Source organism: Balaenoptera acutorostrata, chromosome 13 (genome assembly GCF_949987535.1).
Source record: "Balaenoptera acutorostrata chromosome 13, mBalAcu1.1, whole genome shotgun sequence".
In the NCBI taxonomy this organism is placed as follows: domain Eukaryota; kingdom Metazoa; phylum Chordata; class Mammalia; order Artiodactyla; family Balaenopteridae; genus Balaenoptera; species Balaenoptera acutorostrata.
In genome coordinates this window covers 55,123,335-55,149,212 of record NC_080076.1, presented here as the reverse complement: position 1 = coordinate 55,149,212, position 25,878 = coordinate 55,123,335, and the positions used below count along the sequence as shown (strand labels likewise).

Sequence of the window (25,878 nt, the reverse complement as noted above, 5' to 3'; positions counted from 1 at the left end):
ATTATGTGAAAAAGGACTTGTACCCAGAATATATGAAGAACACTTACAACTGAGTAATAAAAAGACAAACCATTTAAAGCATAGGCAAAGGATGTGCTGATCAGACATTTCTACAAAGATATACAAATGGCCAATAAGCACATGAAAAGATGCTCAACATCATTAGTCACTAGGTAAATACAAATGAGAGCCACAATGAGATACCATTTCACCCTTAGGATGGCTATAATCAAAGACAGAGTCCCAAGATGGCAGCCACCATGAAGATGACTGCATAGATGTCAACGTTACATTTGAAGATCAACAAAAGATAAATTTTCACAGAATACAAGTAGAATCACACAGTTAAAGGAAGAAACAGAATTAAAAAAGAAACAGCTCCAAAATTTAGGAGATGCTTGTGAGGCTACTACACTTGCAGATGACAACTGCTTAATGATATCGCATCAGATTAGTGATGTTTTCATTAGCCATTCTCAAGAAGAAACACAAGAAATGTTAGAAGAAGCAAAGAAAAATTTCCAAAAAGAAATTGATACCTTACAATCCAGAGTGGAATCAATTCAGCAGGTGTTAGCAGATTTGAAAGTTCAGTTATATGCAAAATTGGAGAACAACATAAACCTTGAAGCACGAGAAAGCTAAACATTTTACAATACTTTTAAAATGTTGCTCAACACAGGTTACCATGTGACCGAGCAATCCACTCATAATCAAGAGAAATGAAAACAACTCATCTGCACAAAAACTTGTGCTTGAGTGTTCATAGCAGCATTATTCATAATAGCTAAAATGTGGAAACAATCCAAATGTCCATCAACTGATGAATGGATAAACTAAACATAGTATATCCATACAATGGAATATTATTCATCCATAAAAAGGAATGAAGTATTGAATCATGCTACAACATGGATGAACCTAGAAAACATTATGCTAAGTAGAAGAAGCCAGTCAACAAAAAGACCACGTACTGTATGATCCCATTAATATGAAATGTCCAGAATAGGCAAATCTGTAAGACAAAAAGTAGATTAATGGTTGCCTAGGGCTGGAGGTGGGAAAGGTATAAGGAGTGACTGCTAATGAGTATGAGGTTTCTTCTGGGGGGGCAGGGGAATATTCTGAAATTAGATCATGGTGATGGTTGCACAACCTTGTGAATATAATAAAGACCATCTAACTGAACACGTTAAAAGGCTGAATTGTACGATAAATGGATTATATCACGATAAAGCTGCTAAAAATATATATATATATGTGTACACACACACACACACACACACACACACACGCGCAAAACAACACTATTCATCCAAACCTCCTTTACCCAAAAAGGACATAAAACAATCTCTCTTCTGTCTTACCTTTTAAGGGCATCTTTGAGTTCAGGTACAGAACGAATACACTGAACTGTAGCATTCATGTAACAAGTGTTACCAAGGTTTGTCAATCCACATGGTAATTCCATCTGATAAGGAAAAGGATTAAATCATTTTTATAAGATGACACAGCATATATAAATCACTAAACACACTGAAGCAAATACAATTTACCAACTCATACCAATTTATTCCACCTTAACAATGTTTTATTTCCCTAACAAAATATTTTACTTGCATCATGCGGACAATCATCCTGTTTTAATTCCCTTCTTAAAAATAATAAGAAAACAATCGTATCAGTTCTGCCTCCTCTGCAAGTTTATCACTGGAAGAGGGTAACAAAATATATACAGAAACACTTCAAAAAAATGAATGGTACTATATAAATGCTGGGTAGTAAAAATAATAATAATATTTGACAAGTGTGTGTTGGCCAGTTTCTAAACCAACACTGCATTTAAATTAAGGATAAACTGTATATTTTCAATATGGAAGGTTTTAAGAATTTAAATATCCCAGCATTTAAACTATTTAACTTCTTTGAGCCTGTTTTCCCATAAAATAATAGTAAACATTTAAATAGCACTATCTGCCAGACACATATTTATTACAGATATTCACTGACTTTATAATGAATTATTCAATTAAAAAAGGATTTGTTGAGCCAATTTCAAAGATAAAACTTTTATTTACTGCTAATAACATACATCTTAATATTGATTAAATCTTCAAAACATGTAGATGCTTTCTGAAAGGCATCTTACTAACTGTACTTCTTAAAAGTAGTGATCAAATATATAAAATGTGGTATGTCTTACAGCAGATGCTAACTGTTCTTCTGTCATGTCTTCTACAAAGACAGTTTTAGCTGAGGGTTCCTCAGGAAGAGCATCTGCTGACCCCATCATTAGTAAAGTCATTCCCTGTTTAAAAAAAAATTAATTTCATGAAAATGCTGAAAAGTTGATCACGTTTATGTCCAATGAAAGAAGCCAGACACAGAAAAACACATGTTGCATGCTTCTATTTGCTAGAAAAGGTAAATCTAGAGAGACACAAAGTAGATTAGTGGTTGCTAGAGCTGAAGGTGGGAATAGGGAGTGTCTTTAAATGGGAACTCATTTCTTTCTGGGGTGATGAAAATATTCCAAAATGAGACTGTGGTGAAGGTTACACAACTCTGTAAATACATTAAAGATCACTGAACTGTTAAAAAAAAAAAAAAAAAAAGTACTAGCGTGGTTGCCTCAGGCCACAGGTCACCTGCTTATCTGAAAAGGAAACTTCTTAGAATGGTGGAACTTCTTTATCTTGACTGTGGTAGTGGTTTCATGACTGTATAAAGTTAACCAAATTCATCAAACTCTTAAACTAAAGTAGGTGAATCTTACTCTCTATATACTATACGTCAATAAAGCTAACAGAAAAAACACGGTCACAAAGAAAGCTGAGAATGTTTTCAATACTGGAAAGGAGAGAATTCTTCAAATCATCATTAATATTTAGTGGCATCATTTCTCCCCATAACACACTAAGCACTGATAAGATTCTTTCTATGAAAGTCTATTGTGTAAATGTAACCATTATTTACATTTGAATAGAAATATTTTGAAAGCATTGAAATCTCCATTATTAGAAAACATCAAACCAAACATATAAATTAGTTCAAAATATCTAATTTTATAATTCTACACATTATTAACTTAAGGGAATACTTATATTCAGTACAGATACACCATTCCATACAACAGAAGAACAATGGAGACACTGTCACCCTAAATCTCATAATCCTGAAATGTGAACATCTTATTCAATATCTTTCTGGAAGACACAAACATCTGAGACAAAGACAGAGGGTAAAGAGGTTTAAAAGAAAAAAAAAGGCCAGAAGGAGAGATTTTTTTTTTAAAAGGACAATAAAATAAAAATATCTAGACGAAGATTAAAATTAGTAAATTAATAAGGTCACCAAACTCATAGTCTTATGAGTACCTATGCTGAAATCCAACAATCTTCATTCTATCACCTATTATTTTTACTTAAACTTTCTATAAGATAATAGCAAAGCAGTACTAAGCCATCACTAAAGAATCTTTTTTAAAAGACAACTGTCGGGCTTCCCTGGTGGCGCAGTGGTTAAGAATCCACCTGCCAATGCAGGGGACAAGGATTCGAGCCCTGGTCTGGGAAGATCCCACATGCCCCGGAGCAACCAACACTGTGCGCCACAACTACTGAGCCTGCGCTCTTGAGCCTGTAAGCCACAACTACTGAGCCCGTGTGTCACAACTACTGAAGCCCGTGCGCCTAGAGCCTGTGCTCCGCAACAAGAGAAGCCACTGCAGTGAGAAGCCCGCGCACTGCAACAAAGAGTAGCCCCCGCTTGCCACAACTAGAGAAAAGCCCGCATGCAGCAACAAAGACCCAACACAGCCAAAAATAAAATAAATAAAATAAATAAATTTATTAAAAAAGGAAAAGACAACTGTCTCAGGAAAACCGAATATCTGAGGAATATACTAGCAATAGCCAGTTAGAAAATACAATAGAAAAGAAAGAATACCAACAAATATCTAAGAGTAAACATAACAAGAAATATGTAATACTTTAATAAGAAAACTATAAAACTTTACTTAGGATATTACAAAACACCTAAAGAAACTGAAGGACACGAAAGATTTCTGGACTAGAAAAATTACTGTAAAGATGTGATTCCAAATTACCATATAAATTTAACAAAATTCCTTTCTGAAACTTTACAAAATGTATCATTCATGCAGCAAATTCATACCCATGACAACAGCTAAGAAATTTCTGAAAAAGAAGAAAGACTAAAAACAACAATACCTTTAAAATTATTAAGAAAATAAATTACAAAATGAAGAATGTTGAGGACAATAACTTAGAAAAAAAATACTTTGAGTTCTCCACCTCATGACATGCCACACCCAAAATGAACTACAAATTGAAGATTTAAACGTAAATAAAATGAAACAAATAATTACAAAACATTCAAGTTAATTTTCTAAAAAATCTTACTGTTTTTGGAAGATTTTCTAAAATTGACATAAAAGATGAAAGACTCATGTCTCTAGTCTCTAACTACATAAATCTTTAAAACTTGCCCATTAGCACAATCAAAATTTTAAAGGACAAACTTAAAAAAAATCACTATATATAGGCACAATAGAAAAACAGGCAATAGAGATAAGTAGAAAGCCAACAAAAAAGGCTTAAAATTAAATTAAATATGCTTCCACCTTAAGAAGCTAGCAGAAGTATATATTAAAATCAAAGTAAAAGGAGGAAATGAAGCAAAGAGGGGAAATCAATAAAATAATAAATGAACAAGCAAAAGTTAACTCTTTGGATGACTGGGGAGAAAAAAAATCAATGAAACTTTACAACCTCTGCCTAGATGATAAAGACAATAAGCAAGAAATCACAATTTGCCAATAGGGGGGCTGGGGGAGGGGTGGAACGACAGAACTACAGATTCTAGAATTAAAGGATATCCTGTAAGAGTGTAGTATGACAATCAATACAACAATTTAAACTAAACAGATCAATTCCTTAAAAGACACTACCAAAACCGGTGTAAAAGAAAATATAACATCTGAATAATCCTACATTTATTAAAGACTCTAGGGGCTTCCCTGGTGGCACAGTGGTTGAGAATCTGCCTGCCAATGCAGGGGACATGGGTTCAAGCCCTGGTCTGGGAAGATCCCACATGCCGCGGAGCAACTAAGCCCGTGTGCCACGACTACTGAGCCTGCGCGTCTGGAGCCTGTGCTCCACAACAAGAGAGGTCGCGATAGTGAGAGGCCCTCACACCGTGATGAAGAGGGGCCCCTGCTTGCCGCAACTAGAGAAAGCCGTCACACAGAAACGAAGACCCAACATAGCCATAAATAAATAAATACATACATTTAAAAAAAAAAAGACTCTAAATTCTGAATTAAAAGTCTTCCCACCAAGAAAGTTTCAAGCCCAGAGAACTTCACTAGATAATTCTATGAGACACTAATGTGTGTGTGTGTGTGTGTGTGTATATATATATACACACACACTCTTTCATAAAAGAGGAGAGGTATGAATGCTTCATAACTCATTTTATACGGTCAGCATTATACTGATAGCAAAAATCAAACAAAGACAGTTCAAGAAAACTACAAACCATATCTCTCACAAAAAGAGACACAAAAATACTTAACAAAATACTACCAATAGAATCCACATTATATAAAAAGGAAAATATATAGTGACCAAGTGTTTTACTATTTCGAAAAACGCAGTGTAGTTCACCACATTGAGATTAAAGGATTTAAAAAGAAAAATCATTTCAATATATATAGAAAAAGTATTTGCCAAAACTCAACTCCCATTCATGATAACTCTCAGCAAACTAGAAATAGAAGAGAACTTTCCTCCACCTGATGAACATCTGTAAAAAACCTGTAAAACATCTGTACAAAAGGGACCAAAATTCTACAATGGGCAAAACTACCCTATATATGGTGTAACTGTAGTCTCAAAAAAGAGGAAAGAGAAGGACAGACAGAAAAAATATCTAAAGAAATAGCTAAAGATTTTCTAAATTTAATAAAAACTATAAACACACAGATACAAGAGGTTTAAGCAGAATAAACATAAAGAAAACCTGACCAAAACAAATTGCTGGGCTTCCCTGGTGGTGCAGTGGTTGAGAATCTGCCTGCCAATGCAGGGGACACGGGTTCGAGCCCTGGTCTGGGAAGATCCCACATGCCGCGGAGCAACTGAGCCCGTGAGCCACAATTACTGAGCCTGCGCGTATGGAGCCGGTGCTCCGCAACAAGAGAGGCCGCGATAGTGAGCGGCCCGTGCACCGCGATGAAGAGTGGCCCCCGCTTGCCGCAACTAGAGAAAGCCCTCGCACAGAAACGAAGACCCGACACAGCCATAAATTAATTAATTAATTAATTAATTAAACAAACAAACAAACAAATTGCTGAAAACCAATAATGAGAAAAATCTCAAAAGCACCCAGGGAAAAAAGGACACATTACATGCAGAGGAACAATGATAAGAATGACAGCAACTGTACAAATCAGAAGACATCTTTCAAGTACTGAAAGAGTGTTAATCTAGAATTTAATACCTATCAAAAATGTTTTTCAAAAATGAAATGAAACCAAGAGCGTTTCAGAAAAACAAAAGCAGAGAAAACACATAGATAGGCTCTGCAAGAAATATAAAAAGGAAGTTCTTCAGGCAGAAGAAAATGATATCAGATGGCAATTTGGATCTGGATCCAAAGGAAGAGCACCAAAAATGGTAAATATGGGTTTTCTACATTTTTTAATCTCTTTAAAGGATAAATGACTATTTAAAGCAAAAGTGGCAATGTAGAAAGTAATAATAATAGCAATGTAGTATGGAGTTTCTAACAGGTAGAAGTAAACTATATGTATGTATGACAACAACAGCACAAAGCAGGTAAATGGAAATACACTGTTGTAATAGTCTTATACTATGCCTGAAATCACTCGTTATAGATACATAATATAAACCCTACAGCAGCAGTTCAAAAACATCAAACATCATCATAGGACCCTTTATATATACCAACAGTTGGCAAACTTTTCCTATTAAAGGCCATATAATAAATATTTTAGAATTTCTGGGCCACATACCATCTTTGTTGCATATTCTTCATTGTTTTCAACCCCACTCCTTTAAAAATATAAATATCATTCCTAACTTGCAGGCCTTACAAAAACAGGCTGCAAGCCAGATTTGGCTCAGAGTTCACAGTTTGATGACTCCTGCTTCACGTTCTTAAAAATTGAGAACTTCTGTTATGTAGGTCTTAGCCATTAATATTTACTGTATTAGAAATTAAAACAGAAATTTTAATAATATTCATTCAAAAACAATAAACCCACTTAATGTTAAGATAATTAACATTTTTATGAAAGATAATTATATTCTCAAAACAAAACTAGTGAAAACTGATATTGTTTTACATTTTTTCAAATGTCTCTAATGTTTGGCTTAAGAGAAAACAGTGGATTTTCATATTTGTTTCTGTATTCAATCTGCTGCAGTATCACATGTCCCACAACCTCTGAAAAATTACTGTACATACATAATCAACAATAGAAAAGGCAAATAAAATCTTAATGTCAACATGAAAATACATTTTTTAAATATGAAAACAGTTTTGATCTCAAGGATCCCTTGAAAGAGTCCTGGGTACTGCCTGGAGTTCCCGGGATACACTCAGAGAACTGCTAACCTAGAGAAATCATTAAAACTCTGGGCATGGAGGGGAGAATGGAAAATGACTGTTAATGAACACAGGGTTTCTTTTTGGATAATGATATGTTTTAAAACTAGACAGTGTTGATGGTTGCACAACTCTATGAATATAGCAGAACACACTGAAATGAACATTTTAAAGTGCTGAATTTCATAGTCAGTGAATTTTCTCAGAAAACTTACTATAAAAGCATAAATAACAAAACAGAGATAAAGCAAAGGCAGAGATAAACACAAAATTAAAAATAATAGAAAAGAAGGCAGCAAAAGAAAAAATGAGACAGAAAACAAATAGCAAGATGGTAAATTAAACCCAAACATGTGGATAATAACATTGAACATAAGTGGTCTAAAGGTTCCAATTACAAAGTAGAGATTGGAAGACTGGATAAAAAAAGCAAGACCCAAGTATATGCTAACCTAAAAAAATCCATTTTAAACATAAAGATACAGATGGATTAAAAGCAAAAGGATGGGAAAATACATGAAATGCAAACAATAATTAAAAGAAATACGGTGTAGCTTTATTAAAATCAAAGTAAAACTGAGAGCAAAGAGTATTACCAGGGATAAAGAGGAACAGTTCATTGTGAAGAGAGGTCAATTCATCAAGATTTAACGATCCTATATATGCATGCACCTAATAACAGAACTTCAAAATACACAAAACAAAACTGATACAACTGAAAGGAGATATAATCAAATCCACAATAATAGTTGGAGATTATGACACACTTGATAAAAGAAGCAGACAGGGCTTCCCTGGTGGCGCAGTGGTTAAGAATCCACCTGCCAATGCAGGGGACACAGGTTCGAGCCCTGGTCCCGGAAGATTCCACATGCCGTGGAGCAACTAAGCCTGTGCGCCACAACTACTGAGCCCACACGCCACAACTACTGAAGCCTGTGCACCTAGAACCTGTGTTCCGCAATAAGAGAAGCCACCACAATGAGAAGCCCGCGCACCGCAACAAAGAGTATCCTCCGCTCACCACAACTAGAGAAAGCCTGCGCCCAGCAACGAAGACCGAACGCAGCCAAAAATAAATAAGTAAAATAATTCAAAAAAAAAGGTAATGGGTTTGCTATTGCTACTTTTAAATGAATAATACATCTAATTTCTAATACAATAAATATCGACGTAACCCATATATATGAAATTCTTTGGGGTTTAAAAATAATTTTTGAGAGTGTAAAGAGGTCACAAAGACCAAGAAATATGAGAACTACACATGCCAAAAATGCAAGGTTTAATAGTTAAAAATCAATGAGACTAGCCAGATTACCAGAATAAAAGAAAAATCATATGATCCTTTTAATAAGAAGCAGAAAAGCACTTAAAATTCAACAGCCATTCATAACTTAAAAGGTCTTAGTGAACTAGGAAATGACAAAAGATGTCCACTCCCACCACTTTCTATTCAACACTGTATTAGAAGTCCTAGCCAGTAAAGTAAGGCAAAAAAAGAAATAGCAGCCATAAAGACTGGAAAGGGAAAAGTAAAACTGCCTCTATTTGCAGAGAGCATGCTTACGTACATAGAAAACCCAATGGATTCTACAAAAAAACTACTGGAACTAGAAAGTGAATTTGGCAAGGTCACAGGTTAAAAATAAACTGTATTTTTATAATCTAGCCATGAACACTGGAAAACAAATTTTTTTTTAAAGTATCATTAAATAGCCAAGAAATATTAAGTTCCAGAATCTAACAAAAACCGTGCAAGCTCTCTATACTGAAAAATTATAAAACTGAGCGAAGAGAAATGGAGAAGTACACCTTATTTAAGGATTTCAGTACTCAATACCTTTAAGATGTTCATTCTCTCCAAACTGAACTACAGATTCAATGCAACCTAAACAAAATTCCAGGAGTCCATTTGTAGGAGTTGACTAATTCTAAAATTATAAGGAAATGCAAAGGAGCTAAAATATTCCTGAGGAAACAGAAGAAGCTGGAGAACTTACATTATCTTATTTCAAGACTTATTATAAAGCTTTAGTAATCAAGACCATGTGGTACTAGTATAAGGTTAATCAAATATGTCAATGAAACAAGAGTCCAAAAATAGACCAACAACTGATTTTCAAGAAAGACTCTGACATAAATCAATGAGAAAAGGAAAATATTTTCAACAGATGGTGCTGGAACAACTGGATATACAGACAGAAAAAAAGGCATTTGGAATACATTTTGTATAATAATTAGGGAACTGCATTATAACTAGTGTTCTTAAGATAATACTTACATTTTTTATTTTGATGTTTCCCCAATCATCATCCTGTTTTAAAGACAAATAATAAACATTTAACCACCCCCATATAATCCAAACATAATCTAAAAATCAACTAATTTTAGATTTCTACTTCAAAATAGAAATTGTCTATATGCAGATTTTACTTAAAATTACTGTAATCAAAAGTATTTTTTAAAAAACAAAAAACAAATGCAGTCCTAAAACTAGTAAGTCTAACAATTGTTCAAACTACATAAGATACAATCTAAAAGACAGTAAACTTGGCAGCACCAAAAGTACTGAAACACTTGACTGAGGACAAATGACAGATGCTAATTTTTTGCATATTTGGAACCAGCAGAGCTAATAACTAGCATATGTTTGACAAGAATAAAGAATAACTTCAGAAATGAAATAAGGTCTACATAATTAGGGTGATTATATAATTAATCACCCAAATCAAGAGACTCTTGAGAATGAAAGTGCTATTAAAAATTATACCAGGAGAGTAAACAAGACTACCCAAGGCAAACTAACCCTTAATAGTATTTGCTGCATCCACAAATGTTTCTGAAGTCCTACATTTCACATCTATGAATCAATTAACAAATACTTTGACTTCAGTATGTTCAATTTAAATCAAGTTTTTTTTTGAAATGCCATGATTGGTCCACAGATATTTTGGCAGCTAAAAGCCCTTCCCTTCAGAGGACAGTCAGTTCCATATCACTCCTTCCTTTTTACCGAAAGTACCAGGCACTCAATACACCTCCCTTTGGTGGTGCCACTATTTCTTTTTGGGCATCCTGCTTCAAAGTAGAACACTAAGTTTCTAAATGTCCTTCTCAGTTTAAGGGCTATTACTGCTAATCATAAGGAATGACAACTATAAATGTCTCCTCAAATAATGCCTCCTCCTACTTATCCAAGGTCACACAAAGCTGGGAAATGAACCCAGATCTGCTTGACTTGTAAATCACATGTTCTTTTGGTGCCTTACTATATGTTACTTAAGCCTCTCTGATGCTCAGTAAAATATGTAAAATACATTTACTTTCCTCATTTTTAATATACATACAGTTGAAAATTAAAGAAAACAAAAGCCTGGCACAGAATAAGTATTCAGTTAAGTGGTAGCTATTAGTCATAGCTTCATTTAATTAACATTTTTCTGTAATTCTCCACAGTATACCACCAGTACACAGCTCAGCACAAATTACATTACCAAGTTCACTAATGACCAAAAGCTCATACTGCAACTTGAGGGGAAACAATGTTTCTTCACCAAAATCTGTTTTACGGCCCAGCTAACAGGGGTAGCCAATCCTTATCTCTAAAGTTAATTAGAGCTCTTTAGCATTTCACATCTAACTCTTGAAGAAAGTGTATTTTAAAAACTATACTTATATAGTATTACAAACAATAATAAAGAAAATACCTTCACATCTTTTCTGTGGCCCTTCATCAATGATACTGGTAAGTTTGGACTCTTAACTGTAATCAATGTGATCATTCCAAGGGAACTAAAGGAAAACTTAAATTCCCTCTTTTTTTAAACAAAAATTTCTTTCCTCCCATCTCCAGCAGGTGTTAGACAGTGATTACTTCTAAGAGAAAGGGGCTCTTTTTAATGGTAGGATGCAAGAAAGGCCAAAGGAAAAATTAAGTTTTCCAGTATTCCAGAACCAGGGCCTTAGTAAATTTGGTACATTCGCATGTATATACAAAAACATTGTGTAGTAGCCTTTAAAAAATAAATTTACCATACTGTTCCATATTTTTAACAGAGATAAAATTTCTAACCCCATAACTGAAAATTACTAAGGAAATACAAATAGACTTTTTTAGTCTATACAAAATGAAATACTTTTAACACACCTTCATAAGAAAAAAATGCAAACACAGATAAATGGAAAGTGCCCCAGTCCCCTGACCCCCAGAGATAATCATTGATAAAATGCATTTTAAAATAAAAATTTTAATGATGCTTTATAATATAGTGTTTTGAAATGGCTACAATGTTCCTTCCTTAAACTAACATGAATAAGAGTTTTAATACCATAGACTATATACTCTCACCAAATAAAAAATACCTTAAATGCTACATTTTCTGGTGCCAGTTATTTTCACTAGTACATAATGAAAATCTGGACTAAATTTTACCTTCAATGTTCCTCCTTTCACCATAACCTTCTGTCTGGCCGGCTGGACTCCAGTCAGTGCAAAAAGCTGAGCCTTGAACACCATCGGAGGTTCATCAGTATTCAATTCTACACCTTCAAATTTCTCCTTTCCCCATTTCACAGTAACTGCAAACAAACCATAATTTTTTTTTTTAATTTACAAAACAACAAGACTTAAGATTTAGAAGATCCTTAGGGAACTATTAGGCTAGTTCTTGAAAGCCAAACTATGTCATTAATCTTTTTACACACCTAATGCCTACCAAATCAGGAGTGAAGTGAATGCAATAGATCTTGGATAAAATTTAACTGGATCTAATCCAACTTCTCATTTGATAAATAAAGAAACTGAGACTTAAAAGAAGCTGATTGATTAATGTCACAAAACCAGTCAGTAAATATTCAGGGCTTCTGAATCCTACTCCAATAATATCTGCAAAATATGACCACACTGAAATACTTCCCAGGATAAAGTTCAGACTTCAGAATGTGTTTATTTAAACAACCATTAAAATCAGTTGAATATTACATACTGCTGAAATAGAGAGGGGAAACTTGAAAGGCTAGAATATTTTGAGAAGAAAAAATATTCTTGGGAAAATAAAGCACACTGAAAACAGGTTAAGGAATATAGATTCTGGATTATAGGAAGAAAGGTGTGGAAGAACTGAAAGGTCTGCCTCCTGAGCAAGAGGTGCTCAAATATTAAGAAGAATCCAAAAATATAGCTACATCATTAAAAATTATAGAAATCCTACTTCACAGCCATTCAGATGGCTACAACAACAACAACAAAACCACAGAAAATAACAAGTGTTGGCAGGGATGTGGGGAAATTGGAACCCTTGTGCATTGCTCTAGGAATATAAAAATGGTACCACCACTGTGACAGAAAGTATGGTGGTTCCTCAAAAATCAGGCACAGAATTACTACTATGTGATCCAGCAATTCCATTTCTAGGTATATACCCAAAAGTATGGCAACCAGGGAATCAAACTGATATTTGTATACCCATGTTCTTAGCAGCATTATTTCACAATAGCCTAGAAATGGGAGCAACCCAAGTGCCCATCAACAGTGGTATATACATACAACGGACATTAATCAGCCTTAAAAAAATAATGAAATTCTGACACATTCTACCACATGGATGAACCTTGGAGACATTATGCTAAATGACACAAGCCAGTCACGAAAGGACAAATACTGTATGATTCTACTTATGTGAGGTACCTAGAGTGGTCAAATTCCTAGAGACAGAAAGAAGAATGGGGGTTGCCAGGAGGCTGGGGGAAATGGCAATAGGGGTACAGAGTTTCAGTTTAGGAACGGGAAGAATTTCCAGAGGTGGGTGGTGATGACGGCTGCACAGCGATGGGAATGTACTCAATGTTAAAAACTGTACACTTAAAAATGTTTAAAACTGCACTTTATGTTACATATATTTTACCACAATAAAAAAATTTCAATCAATCTCATAAAATAGCTAACTTTTGAAATATGTTAACATAAATAAACTAGGGAATTCCCTGGCGGTCCAGTGGTTAGGACTCCATGCGTTCACTGCCCAGGGCCTGGTTTCAATCCCTGGTCAGGGAACTAAGATCCCACAAGCCGTACAGCACAGCCAAAAATAAATAAATAAATAAATAAACTCACTCACTCAAGGATGTACATAGTTTTTTCCACTGAAAACTTTATACCTACTCAAAATGAGACTCCCATAATTAATAGTTGTCTAATTTCTGATTACTAAAACCAGAATATAAAAAAGTGACCCTGACTCCAAATCCCTATTCTTTCACTAGTTCAATTAACGTGTTAGCGTTCATTCAATGATAAGCCCAGTTACAAGGATTAGGGAGACTCTCTGTGAACTTACAGTTTAATAAAGGAGAGAGGAAAAAAGGTTAAAATAATTAACAATACAATATAAATATTACAAATGCTAGAGGAGCACAGTGGAATGCTTCATGAGGGAGGAAGGATTCTCCAGAGAAAGTGTTAACTGTGAGTTACCACTATCAACTTTGAGTCTCAAAGAAAAAATTAGGTGTTAGCCAGAGAATAAGAATAAAAGCATTCCTGGAAAAGACACGCAAAAGCATAAAGCAGCATGGTGTCCTCTGAGACACAAGTAATTCCCAGAGTGAAGGGGAAGCAGCTGAAAAAGGAGAAACTGACCAAAGAGCAAGTCAGGGAAGATAACATAAGTCATGTTAAAACATACAGGCTTTAGGTTGTACAAAATGTGCAACCCCTGAAAGGTTTTCATAAAGGCCACTTTGGTCTGGTTTGAACATTAGAACACTCTAGCAGCAGCAGAGAAAATATTGGTTTGAAGGGGGAACGACTACAATCATTGAGACAAACCAGAAACATAAAACAATAGTACAAACAAAAGAGAGAGGACTAAATCAAAACAGTATTAGAAATAATGAAGACGAAATCTATAATTTATTTAGCTGTGTCACCATGGGCAAGTTAAACTTTTTGCTTACCCATAAACCAGGGGTTCCCAATCCCGGGGCCACGGACCATACCAAACCATGGTCTGTTAGGAACTGGGCCACACAGCAGGAGGTGAGCAGCGGGCGAGGGAGAGAAGCTTCATCTGTATTTACAGCTGCTCCCCATCGCCTGCGTTACCGCCTGAGCTCCGCCTCCTGTCAGATCATTGGCAGCATTAGATTCTCATAGGAGCACGAACCCTACAGTGAACTGCGCATGCGAGGGATCTAGGTTGCCTGCTCCTTATGAGAATCTAATGCCTGATGATCTGAGGTGGAGCTGAGGCGGTGATGCTAGTGCTAGGGAGCGGCTGCAAATACAGATTATCACTAGCAGACAGATCTGACTGCACAGAGACCATAATAAATCAATTGCTTGCAGACTCATATCAAAACCCTATCAGTGAGTGGGAAGTGAAAACAAGCTCAGGGCTCCCGTTGATTCTGCATTATGGTGAGTTGTATAATTATTTCATTATATATTACAATGTAGTAATAATAGAAATAAACTGCACAATAAATGTAATGTGCTTGTATCATCCCGAAACCATTCCCCCCCGACCCCTCCCCGGGACTGTGGAAAAACTGTCTTCCACGAAACTGGTCTCTGGTGCCAAAAAGGTTGAGGACCGCTGCCATAAAGGAGAATTATACTAGTACCACGGGACTATGTTGAAAATTAAAACAAAGCAACATGTATAAAAAACATTAGCTTTGTACCAGACAAAAAAGTGTTTGCTAATTTTTACAGCACTTGTTCTTAACCACGTAAGTGTCTGGATGTTTAATTTTCTATCAAAACTTATGACAGTACTTAAGATGTTCTTGTTTTAATATAGGGCTTTTTGCAGAATCTGAAAATACAGATTCTCAACATGGAGATGTCAAAGGAAGAAACCTTAGAAATCTACTTCAATTCCCTCATTTTGGAAATGAGGAAAAGATCTGATTAAATATTTAAGATGGAACTCAATTTCTAAGATAGAAAGTCTGGTGAGTACAGGCATTTTCTGAGGGGAACAAACTACCTGTGTGTGTTTAAGTATTGGCATACACAGATTATTTACCACCATTACTTAATTAATGCCCCTTAAATTCTATATTGCATGAATAGAATATTTCAAGTACCATTCTACTGTTCCATTGTTGGGGCCTTAGAAAAAGAGGTTGAGCAATCATTATAAAAGAATTTGGGGACACACAGTTTTGAAGGCATTAGCCTGCTGTGGCCCCCTTTACCTGGCAAAGCAATAAAGCTCTTCTTTTATACTTTACCCAGAAAAAAAAAAAAGTCATTATTAAAGCATTCAAGATTCTAGAACATCAAGAATCCATGTCGAGTTTAAACATTATTCTTCGGTTTGATGTCATTCTTTGAAAACGCTGAATCTTCAATAAAGGAATTATGATAGAGTGTCAAGGATGGCCAATGAATCACACATCCATAGCCAACTGGAGCCACCACATACACTTTAGGGGCCATTTTGAATTACACTAGGAGACAGCAAGGTCCATTAACTCGGTAAAAACATGATCCTTGGCCAACACCTTGGACTGCCATCACGCAAAAAAAAACCCTGTCAAACGCCAATCAAAAGGAAATGATACCCGCGGACATCTGTATTCCTTTACCTCTCAAAGCTAACACTGTGCTTCGGACACAGAAACACAAAACAGTGTTTGATGAAAATGAAAACGAAGCAAAAAGCTCGCAATCTGCCTCAGGATAAAACTGAAATTGGTACAAACGGGGTGGTGGCAGCAAGGGGTAAGCGAAGGGAGGCTATGGAGGGAAACCCCCAGAACGAGGAAGGAAGGCTTAACCTCACATCCCTGGTCCCTCCATCACTCCCTTACCGAGGCTTCCCCTCCTGGCCGCTCCCTTCCACGGCTACCACTGAAGAGGCCCAGGAAATGCCACTGCACCTCCAGCCTGGTCCCTGCTGCCCCGGGACACAACCTCACCCTACCCCGCACGTGAGAACAGAGACAGAACTATTCTGCAGAGTCACCACTCGGAGGGGCGGACGCTCGCTGCTTCCCCACCTCCCCTCCGGCTCCCACCCCACCCACGCGGCGGCCCAGGAGGGCCACGGCTCCCTCGCGTTGCAGGGCCCAGAACTCGCAGGGAGAAAGAAAGGGGCCAGGGTCCCCTCCACGCCGCGGAATCCCCGCCCCGTGCTCAGCGGGGCGCCCGCCCTGCAGGCCAGGCCTACACAGAGGCCTAGCCCCGGGCGGGACTGCGGGGCACGAGACGAGAAGGGCGCTCACCGGAGTAGAGGGGCATGGCGGGGCGCGCTAGGAGGCGGCGGCGGCGGCGCAGGAAGGCTGGGCCTGGCAAGGGCGGCGAAAGGAAAGGGCCGCGAAGAAGCTGTGGCGGCGGCCGAGGCGGAGGCGCGGTGGTGGCAGCAGACACGGTGCGACGAGAGCCTCATTCAAACCGGCCACTGGCGATGACGCAGTAACACGCCGTCCGCCAGCCGAGCCACGGGGCGACTGCGGGGAGGAGGCAAGGCGGGGCCTGCGGGTGGAGAGACAAGGGAGGTGGGAGCGGCCGGGAGAGGCGGGGCGCCCGGGGCCCCTGCGCCTCACAGGTGCGCGCCTGCGCACTGCACACCGCCTGCGCCCACCGGCTCCCAGCCCCGCCCCGCCCCTCCCGGCTGCAGACACTGTGGGAACCTAGTGTCCCAGCGGCAGCCTCTTAGGAGGTCGTTCACCCCTGTTTCCAAAGGGTGGGGCAGTACGAGCTGGGGCTTTTTTCCCTCTGCTAATGTAGGCTGGAGAAGAACCTTGCTCCGCCCCTCAACTTGGTCTACTTATTAATGAAAATGTCTAGCCCTCCCATTCAGGATTTTGCAAGAAAAATAAACATCAAAATGATCTGAATATTTCAGAGATAGGTCTGTCTTGGTCGTAATGTATTACTGCTGTTTCTAACACCTGTTCGGACCCTAGGTTGGCTCTAGTAAAGGAGTAGATACAGCGCCCTTGCCTGCCCCGTGGAAGTTACGTGCAGCCCTCCACTTAATTGTCTTGGACCTGTTTCCTCAGCCTGGTAAATGAGGAAGCTAGACTGGAAGGTTTCTGAGGACTTTTTCAAACTCTAAATTGTCACGGCTGAGATCCGTTTAAAACTTTCTAGATGAGTTAGAAAGGAAATAGAACCTGTAAATGAAAGAAGGAATTTCGAAAAGGTGGAAATTAAAATTGAGGGGTTTCTTGCCTAATATAGAGGTTTTATAATGATCACCTATACTGCAAAAGAGGAGTTGAAACTGTCCCTATTTCAAAACTAAAATTCTCCATATTTTAAAACAGTACAGCCCATAGGAGAGTGAGTTTTATCAGTCTACATCAGGAGTCTTACCCTTCACTGCTTCATTATTCAAGGCCTATCATAAAAATATAATCCAAAATGTGACCAAAATAACACAAAGATACGCAGAACGTTATTTAAAGTAATATGTGTAATATTAAGTGAAAAGAGTATATCGGATTTATGCAGTACATAAAACCATTGTTCATAGGTTCAGACTTTTTAATTTTTTTAACAGCTTTATTAGAGTATAATTGCTTTACAATGGTGTGTCAGTTTCTGCTTTATAACAAAGTGAATCAGTTATACATATACGTATGTCCCCATATCTCTTCCCTCTTGCATCTCCCTCCCTCCCACCCTCCCTATCCCACCCCAGACTTCTTTTTTTTTTAAATTTTTATTTATTATTTATTTATTATGTTTATTTTTTTGGCTGTGTTGGGTCTTCGTTTCTGCGTGAGGGCTTTCTCCAGTTGCGGCGAGCGGGGGCCACTCCTCATCGCGGTGCGCGGGCCCGTCACTATCGCGGCCTCTCTTGTTGCGGAGCAGAGGCTCCAGATGCTCAGGCTCAGTAGTTGTGGCTCACGGGCCCAGTTGCTCCGCGGCATGTGGGATCCCCCCAGACCAGGGCTCGAACCCGTGTCCCCTGCATTGGCAGGCAGACCCTCAACCACCGCGCCACCAGGGAAGCCCCCAGACTTCTCTTTTTAATTGAAGTACAGTTGATTTAAAAGTTGCGTTAGGGACTTCCCTGGTGGCGCAGTGGTTAAGAATCCACCTGACAATGCAGGGAACATGGGTTCGATCCCTGGTCTGGGAAGATCCCATGTGCCGCAGAGCAGCTAAGCCAGTGTGCCGCAACTACTGAGCCTGCGCTCTAGAGCCTGCGTGCCACAACTACTGAAGCCCACATGCCTAGAGCCTGTGCTCCGCAACAAAGAGAAGCCACCGCAGTGAGAAGCCTGCGCACTGCAACGAAGAGTAGCCCCCGCTCGCCGCAACTAGAGAAAGACAGCGTGCAGCAGCGAAGACCCAATGCAGCCAAAAATATATTAAAAAATAATAAAAAATAAAAGTTGTGTTAGTTTCAGGTGTACAGAAAAGTGATTCTATATATATATTCTATATTCTATATATATATATTCAGACTATATATACACTTTTTCAGATTGTTTTCCAGTGTAGGTTATTACAAGGTATTGAATATACTTCTCTGTACTATACAGTGAGTCCTTGTTGTTTATTTTATGAATAGTAGTATCTGTTCATCTCAAACTCCTAATTTTTCCCTCCCCCCCACTTTCCGCTTTGGTAACCATATATTTGTTTTCTATGTCTGTGAGTCTATTTCTGTTTTGTAAATAAGTTCACTTGTATCATTTTTTAAGATTCCACTTGTAAGTGATATCATATGATATTTGTCTTTCTCTGACTTAGTATAATAATCTCTAGGTTCATCCATGTTGCTGCAAATGGCATTATTTCATTCTATTTTATGGCTGAGTAGTATTCCATTGTATACCACATGTATACCACATCTTCTATTAACCATTCATCCGTTGATGGATATATAGGTTGCTACCATATCTTGGCTATTGTAAATAGTGCTGCTATGAACATGGTGCATGTATTATCTTTTTTCTCCAGATATATGCCCAGGAGTGGGATTGCATGATCATACACTGAGTCTATTTTTAGCTTTTTAAGGAACCTCCATACTGTTCTCCATAGACTGCACCAATTTACATTTCCACCAACAGTGCAGGAGGGTTCTCTTTTCTTTATACCCTCTTTAGCATTTATTATTTGTAGAATTTTTGATGATGGCCATTCTGACCATCATGAGGGAATAATACCTCATTGTAGTTTTGATTTGCATTTTTCTAATAATTAGTGATGTTGAGCATCTTTTCATGTGCCTGTTGGCCATCTGTATGTCTTCTTTGGAGAAATGTCTATTTAGGTCTTTTGCCCATTTTTTGATTGGGTTGTATTTTTGATATTGAGCTGTATCAGCTGTTTGTGTATTTTGGAAATTAATCCCTTGCCAGTAACATCATTTGCAAATATTTTCTCCCATTCTGTAGGTTTTCTTTGTGGTTTGTTTGTGGTTTCCTTTGCTGTGCAAAAGCTTTTAAGTTTAATTAGGTGTCATTTGTTTATTTCCATTACTCTAGGAGACAGATCCAAAAAACTATTGCTGTGATTTATGTCAAAGAGCATTCTGCCTATGCTTTCCTTTAGGAGTTTTATAGTATCTGGTCTGTACATTTAGGTCTTTAATCCATTTGAAGTTTATTTATTTTAATTTATTTTATTTATTTTTGGCTGTGTTGGGTCTTCGTTGCTGCACGCGGGCTTTCTTTAGTTGTGGCGAGCGGGGGCCACTCTTCGTTGTGGTACGCAGGCTTCTTATTGAGGTGGCTTCTCTTGTTGCAGAACACGGGCTTTAGGTGCACAGGCTTCAGCAGTTGTGGCTTGCAGGCTCTAGAATGCAGGCTCAGTAGTTGTGGTGCACAGGCTTTGTTGCTCCACAGCATGTGGGATCTTCCCAGACCAGGGCACGAACCCGTGTCCCCTGCATTGGCGGGCGGATTCTTAACCACTGCGCCACCAGTGAAGCCCCATTTTAAGTTTATTTTTGTGTATGGTGTTAGAGAATGTTCTAATTTTATTCTTTTACATGTAGCTATCCAGCTTTCCCAGCACCACTTCTTGAAGAGGATATCTTTTCTCCATTGTATATTCTTGCCTCTTCTGTCAAAGATTAATTGACCGTAGGTGTGTGGGTTTATTTCTGGGCTCTCTGTTCTGTTCCATTGATCCATCTGTCTGTTTTTGTGCAATACTACACTGTTTTGATTACCATAGCTTTGTAGTGTTATCAGAAATCTGAGAGTATTATGCCTCCAGCTTTGTTCTGTACCCTCAGAATTGCTTTGCCAATTCTGGCTCTTTCGTGGTTCCATATACATTTTAGGATTACTTGTTCTAGTTCTGTGGAAAATGTTATGGGTAATTTGATAGGATCATGTTAAATCTGTAGATTGCTTTGGGTAGTATGGCCGTTTTAACTATATTAATTCTTTCAATCCAAGAGCATGGGATATCGTCCCATTTCTTTGAATCATCTTCAGTTTTCTTTATCAGTGTTTTGTAGTTCTCAATGTGCAAGTCTTTTACCTCGTTGGTCAGGTTTATTCCCAGTTTTTTGTTTTGTTTCGTTTGATGTGATTTTAAAAAGCAATTTTTTTTTTTTACTTTTTCTTTCTGATATTTCATTGTTAGTAAGACATGCAAAAGATTTCTGTATGTTAATCTTGTATCCTGCTACCTTGCTGAATTCATTTATCATTTCTAATAGTTTTTGTGTGGAATCTTTAGGGTTTTCTGTATAGAGTATCGTGTCATCTGCATATAATGACAATTTTACCTCTCTTTTTCTATTGGATGCCTTTTATTTCTTTTTCTTCTCGGTTTGCTGTGGCTAGGATTTCCAATACTATGTTGAATAGAAGTGGTGAGAGTAGGCATCCTTGTCTTGTCCCAGAATTTAGCAGGAAGGCTTTCAGCTTTTCACCGTTGAGTATTTTGTTGGCTGTGAGTTTGTCATAAATAGCTTTTATTATGCTGAGATTTGTTCCCTCTATACCCACTTTGGTGAGTTTTTAATCATGAATGGATGTTGAATTTTTATCAAATGCTTTTTCTGCATCTATTGAGATGACCATGCGGTTTTTGTCTTTTCTTTTGTGGATGTGCTGTAACTGATTGTTTTGTGTATACTGAACCACCCCTGTGACCCTGGGATGAATCCAACTTGATTGGGGGTATGATCCTTTCCATGTGTTGTTGGATTTGGTTTACGATTCAGACTTGTTTTGAATCTCATTATTACTAGCTGTGTAACCTCTGAGCCTCAGTTTCCTGATCTATAAAATGGAGATAACCACTGCGCCACCAGGGAAGCCTTGAGAATCTGCCTGCCAATGCAGGGGACACGGGTTCGAGCCCTGGTCTGGGAAGATCCCACATGCCGCGGAGCAACTGGGCCCGTGAACCACAACTACTGAGCCTGCGCGTCTGGAGCATGTGCTCCGCAACAAGAGAGGCCGCGATAGTGAGAGGCCCGCGCACTGCGATGAAGAGTGGCCCCCGCTTGCCGCAACTAGAGAAAGCCCTTGCACAGAGACGAAGACCCAGCACAGCCATAAATAAATAAATAAAATAAAATTTAAAAAAAATACAGATGAACAAAGTCTGGAGATGTATACCAGAAAGTAGACAGGGCTTATCTCTCAGTGGTGAATTGGGTTAGTTTAAAAAAAAAAAAAAAAAAAAAAAAAAAGGAGATAAAATGTCTACATTATAGGATTGTTGCGAGGATGAAATAAGATCCTGTATAGAAGATACTTAGCACAGTGCATTGCACATAGTGTACAATAAATGGTAGCTATTACAGATTACACAATAAAAACTTGAGAGGGATTTTGTAGGGTGTGGCTCGAGTAGAGGACTATGGGTAGCTTTATTCTCTATTTTCCAAATGTTCAGTAATATAGTTCTATAAAATATATCTTTAAAAATATACTGGGGCTTCCCTGGTGGCGCAGTGGTTGAGAATCTGCCTGCCAATGCAGGGGACACGGGTTCGAGCCCTGGTCTGGGAAGATCCCACATGCCACGGAGCAACTGGGCCCGTGAGCCACAACTACTGAGCCTGCGTGTCTGGAGCCTGTGCTCCGCAACGAGAGGCCGCGACAGTGAGAGGCCTGCGCACCGCAATGAAGAGTGGCCCCCGCTCGCTGCAACTGGAGAAAGCCCTCGCACAGAAATAAAGACCCAACATAGCCAAAAATAAAATAAATAAATAAATAAATTAAAAAAAAAAATATATATATATATACTGGATAGGTCCTCAGTGGGAAACTCTTTGCTGCCCTGTGAAGTTGACAGTAAGGGAGGCCTAAAGATGGAAGGATGCCAGTGCTTATCATATACTGTCTCTCATTGCACCCTGTGCTTTCCCTCTAGTAACTTTCATCATATGACTATTTCTTTAACGTCTGTATTCCCCCGACCAAACTATAAACAGGAATTGTGGCTATCTGGCAGGCACTCTGGAATTATTTGATGCTGTGAGAACTGGAATGTGAGAGAAAACTATTTTGAGCTTACTCGTTGTATACATGACCAGGGAGTCTTCTAGACTAACTTTGTTTTCAACATACACACCCCCAACTTTTGGTACAACTAACTTCTAGCCTCATTGGGGGATCTGGGAATTTGAATTTAAGACAAATGGGGCACAGTGAGGATGTGGAACAGTGCTAGCACTGAAAGGAAACATAAAAGGAAATTTGCATGGCTGGTCTCCCTGGATGTCAGCAAGAGTTGTAGATAGCAGCAACCTCGCCCCATGTCTCATACATTGCTAAGCCCTGGTCTACAGGTGTCTAATGGAGAGAATCTTCTGCTTAAGATTGACTTCTTTAAATAATGAATATATTGGTAATATCTTAACCTGCATGTTTGTAAATAAATAAACAAGGTCTCTAAAAGGTGGCCAAATACCAGAAAGGTTTTTAGCTGGTGAACCACCTATGGTTTATTGCTTAGAATGCCCCCTCCTTATCTGGCCAACGGAAATCCTATGCATCTTTAAAGTCTCCATTTAATGCTAATTCCTTCATATAAACTTCAAGCCTACTTCTATAATTACCCCTTTCTTTCAAGTAGCAGCATCGTAGTTGTTTGCTCCTTTTATGCAACAAGTATGTATTGAGTGCAAGACACTCACTGTAGAAGCTGTGGGTACAAAGATGAATGAAACAAAGGCTCGCCCCGCCTAAGACTGAAAATCTACTAGGAATATTGAAATATGCGCACATTAACTATATGGCTCTCTGAATTCATCAGAGCTCTTGGCTGTAAACAATAGAAACCTGAGAGAAGGAGCTGATTTGTAAGACAGGGTAAACTAACAGAATCAATAGGAAAACCTGTGAAACAGGTCTAGGTAATGGATAGGAACCCAGTGACATGGGCAGCGGGAAACATGGGCCAGGTCATGTCATAGAAACAGTCTGGCCACTGCTGCCACCACCTCCATGACTAATTTTGAATTCCAAGTCTACCTCACTCTCTCAAAATTCCATGTCCTGAGCAAGAACATATAATTGACCAAGGATGAGGAAAAGAATGCCCGGCTCCACCTCCCAGACACAGCGGGGTGTGGGGCATGGGCTGCCCAAAACCAAACAGCTATGTATTTATTTCCTATCGCTGCTGTAACAAATTACCACACATTTAGTAGCTTAAAACACAACAAACAAAACAACAACAAAAAACCAAAAACAAACAAAAAACCAAGAAAACCCCAGAACACAAAATTATCATCTTAACAGTTCTGGCAGACAGAAGAAGTCCAAGAACAGTCCTAACCTTATGGTATTGGCAAGACTGCACTCTTTCTGGAGGCTCTAGGGAAGAATCCATTCCTTACCTTTCCCAGATTCTAGAGGCTGCCCGCATTCCTTCTCTCATGGCCCCACTCCAGCAAAGGCATCACTCCAACCTCAGCTTCCATCCTCGCAACAACTCTGCTGACTCGGATCCTCTGCCTCCCTCTTTATAAAGACCCTTGTGGTTACATTGGCCTCACCTGGCTAAACCAGGATAATCTCATTTAACATCCCTAGAGTAATCATATCTGCAAAGTCCCTTTTGGCATATAAAGTAACATATTCACAGGTTTAGGAAATTAGGACACAGACATCTTTGTGGGAGCATTACACTGTCTACCACAAGTTTCCCCCACCCCAAAAAGAAAACCAGCGAATATGCAGTACACTTTCTTATAGCATCTATAATTTTAATATTCCTCTATCTTTTCCCCTCTATGAAATTATAAACACTTGGAGGGAAAAAGCCCAGCCTTAAATAATTTGAAAACATGTATATTCATATTCAAATTATTTATATATAATATATATAAATATATAACATATATTCCCAAATCATATAGATATGGGAGGAGCAATTGCTCTGCTTCACGAGGTCTTCATCAAAGACCAACATTCTTTCCATAAAGTTCCTCTGCCAGCCCCTAAAGCAGATCTTCTCAAAGTTTAATGTGAACATGAATCACCTGGGATCTTGTTAAAATTCAGATTCTAATTCAGTAGGTCTTGGATGAAGTCTAAGATACTAACAAGCTCTCGGGAAATCACTCTTTTGAGCAGCAAAGCAGTAAAGAACCTGTCTTTTTCTATTTGGTCGAAGATGGGTTGCAGACACATTTGGGTTTACAGCACACAGGAAGAATCTAATGGGGAAAAGTACAGGGCAGCAATTTTCTTTTAAGCAAGAGTAAGGGGAGGGATGTGCACAAACCACGTCCATTCACATTTCGCTGGTGAAAACAATTATATAGCCAAGCTGCGTGGAAGTCTGGGAAATGTAGTCTCCATCAGGGCCAAGACCCAGCACGGAGAGTATCTGATATACTTGCTGAATAGTGGATTTTGGGTGTTGTTGATAGGAATTCAGAGCAGAAAGAAACTGAAGCAAATGGGAAGCAGTTGGGGGCAGGAAGGTTTTAGAGAGACAGAAAAAGCAAAACATCATAGCAATCAAATTCATTAATTCAACAATTATTTATTGCCGACTCATGGACCCTGCATTGCAGGAGCTCATAATCTATCAGAAAATGTAGGAAAAAATTATTAAAATAAGTAATAACTATGCATGTGGAGGACAGGAAGGAGACTAGCTAGAATAGTGCAGAGGACACATGTGCAGGGCTGTGGCAATAGATAATGTAGGGTGGGTGATATGGGACGCAATTAGAGACAGCCTGCGTGCCAGGATAAAAGGTTTAGTCTTAGCTAAGTGGGGTTTTCTATCTTCTTAAAGTCTCTAGTCATCACAAACAA

At 38.4% G+C, this 25,878-nt stretch overlaps 1 protein-coding gene and 1 pseudogene across 1 annotated transcript in view; one reads left to right on the top strand and one right to left on the bottom strand.

Moving 5' to 3' along the window:
• The window catches only part of USP14 (ubiquitin specific peptidase 14), a 45,990-nt gene extending 28,864 nt beyond the window's left edge, over positions 1-17,126 (bottom strand). Inside the window, exons 1-5 of the mRNA XM_007191580.2 lie at positions 16,894-17,126; positions 12,092-12,237; positions 9,941-9,973; positions 2,204-2,308; positions 1,368-1,471 (exon numbers count right to left, since the gene is read on the bottom strand). Of these exons, the coding sequence (XP_007191642.1) occupies positions 1,368-1,471; positions 2,204-2,308; positions 9,941-9,973; positions 12,092-12,237; positions 16,894-16,909 (404 nt within the window). The 5' untranslated portion in view covers positions 16,910-17,126. The remainder of the gene's footprint in view (positions 1-1,367; positions 1,472-2,203; positions 2,309-9,940; positions 9,974-12,091; positions 12,238-16,893) is intronic.
• On the top strand, positions 249-645 carry LOC103003449 (prefoldin subunit 4-like; annotated as a pseudogene).
• Positions 17,127-25,878: the final 8,752 nt, after the last annotated feature.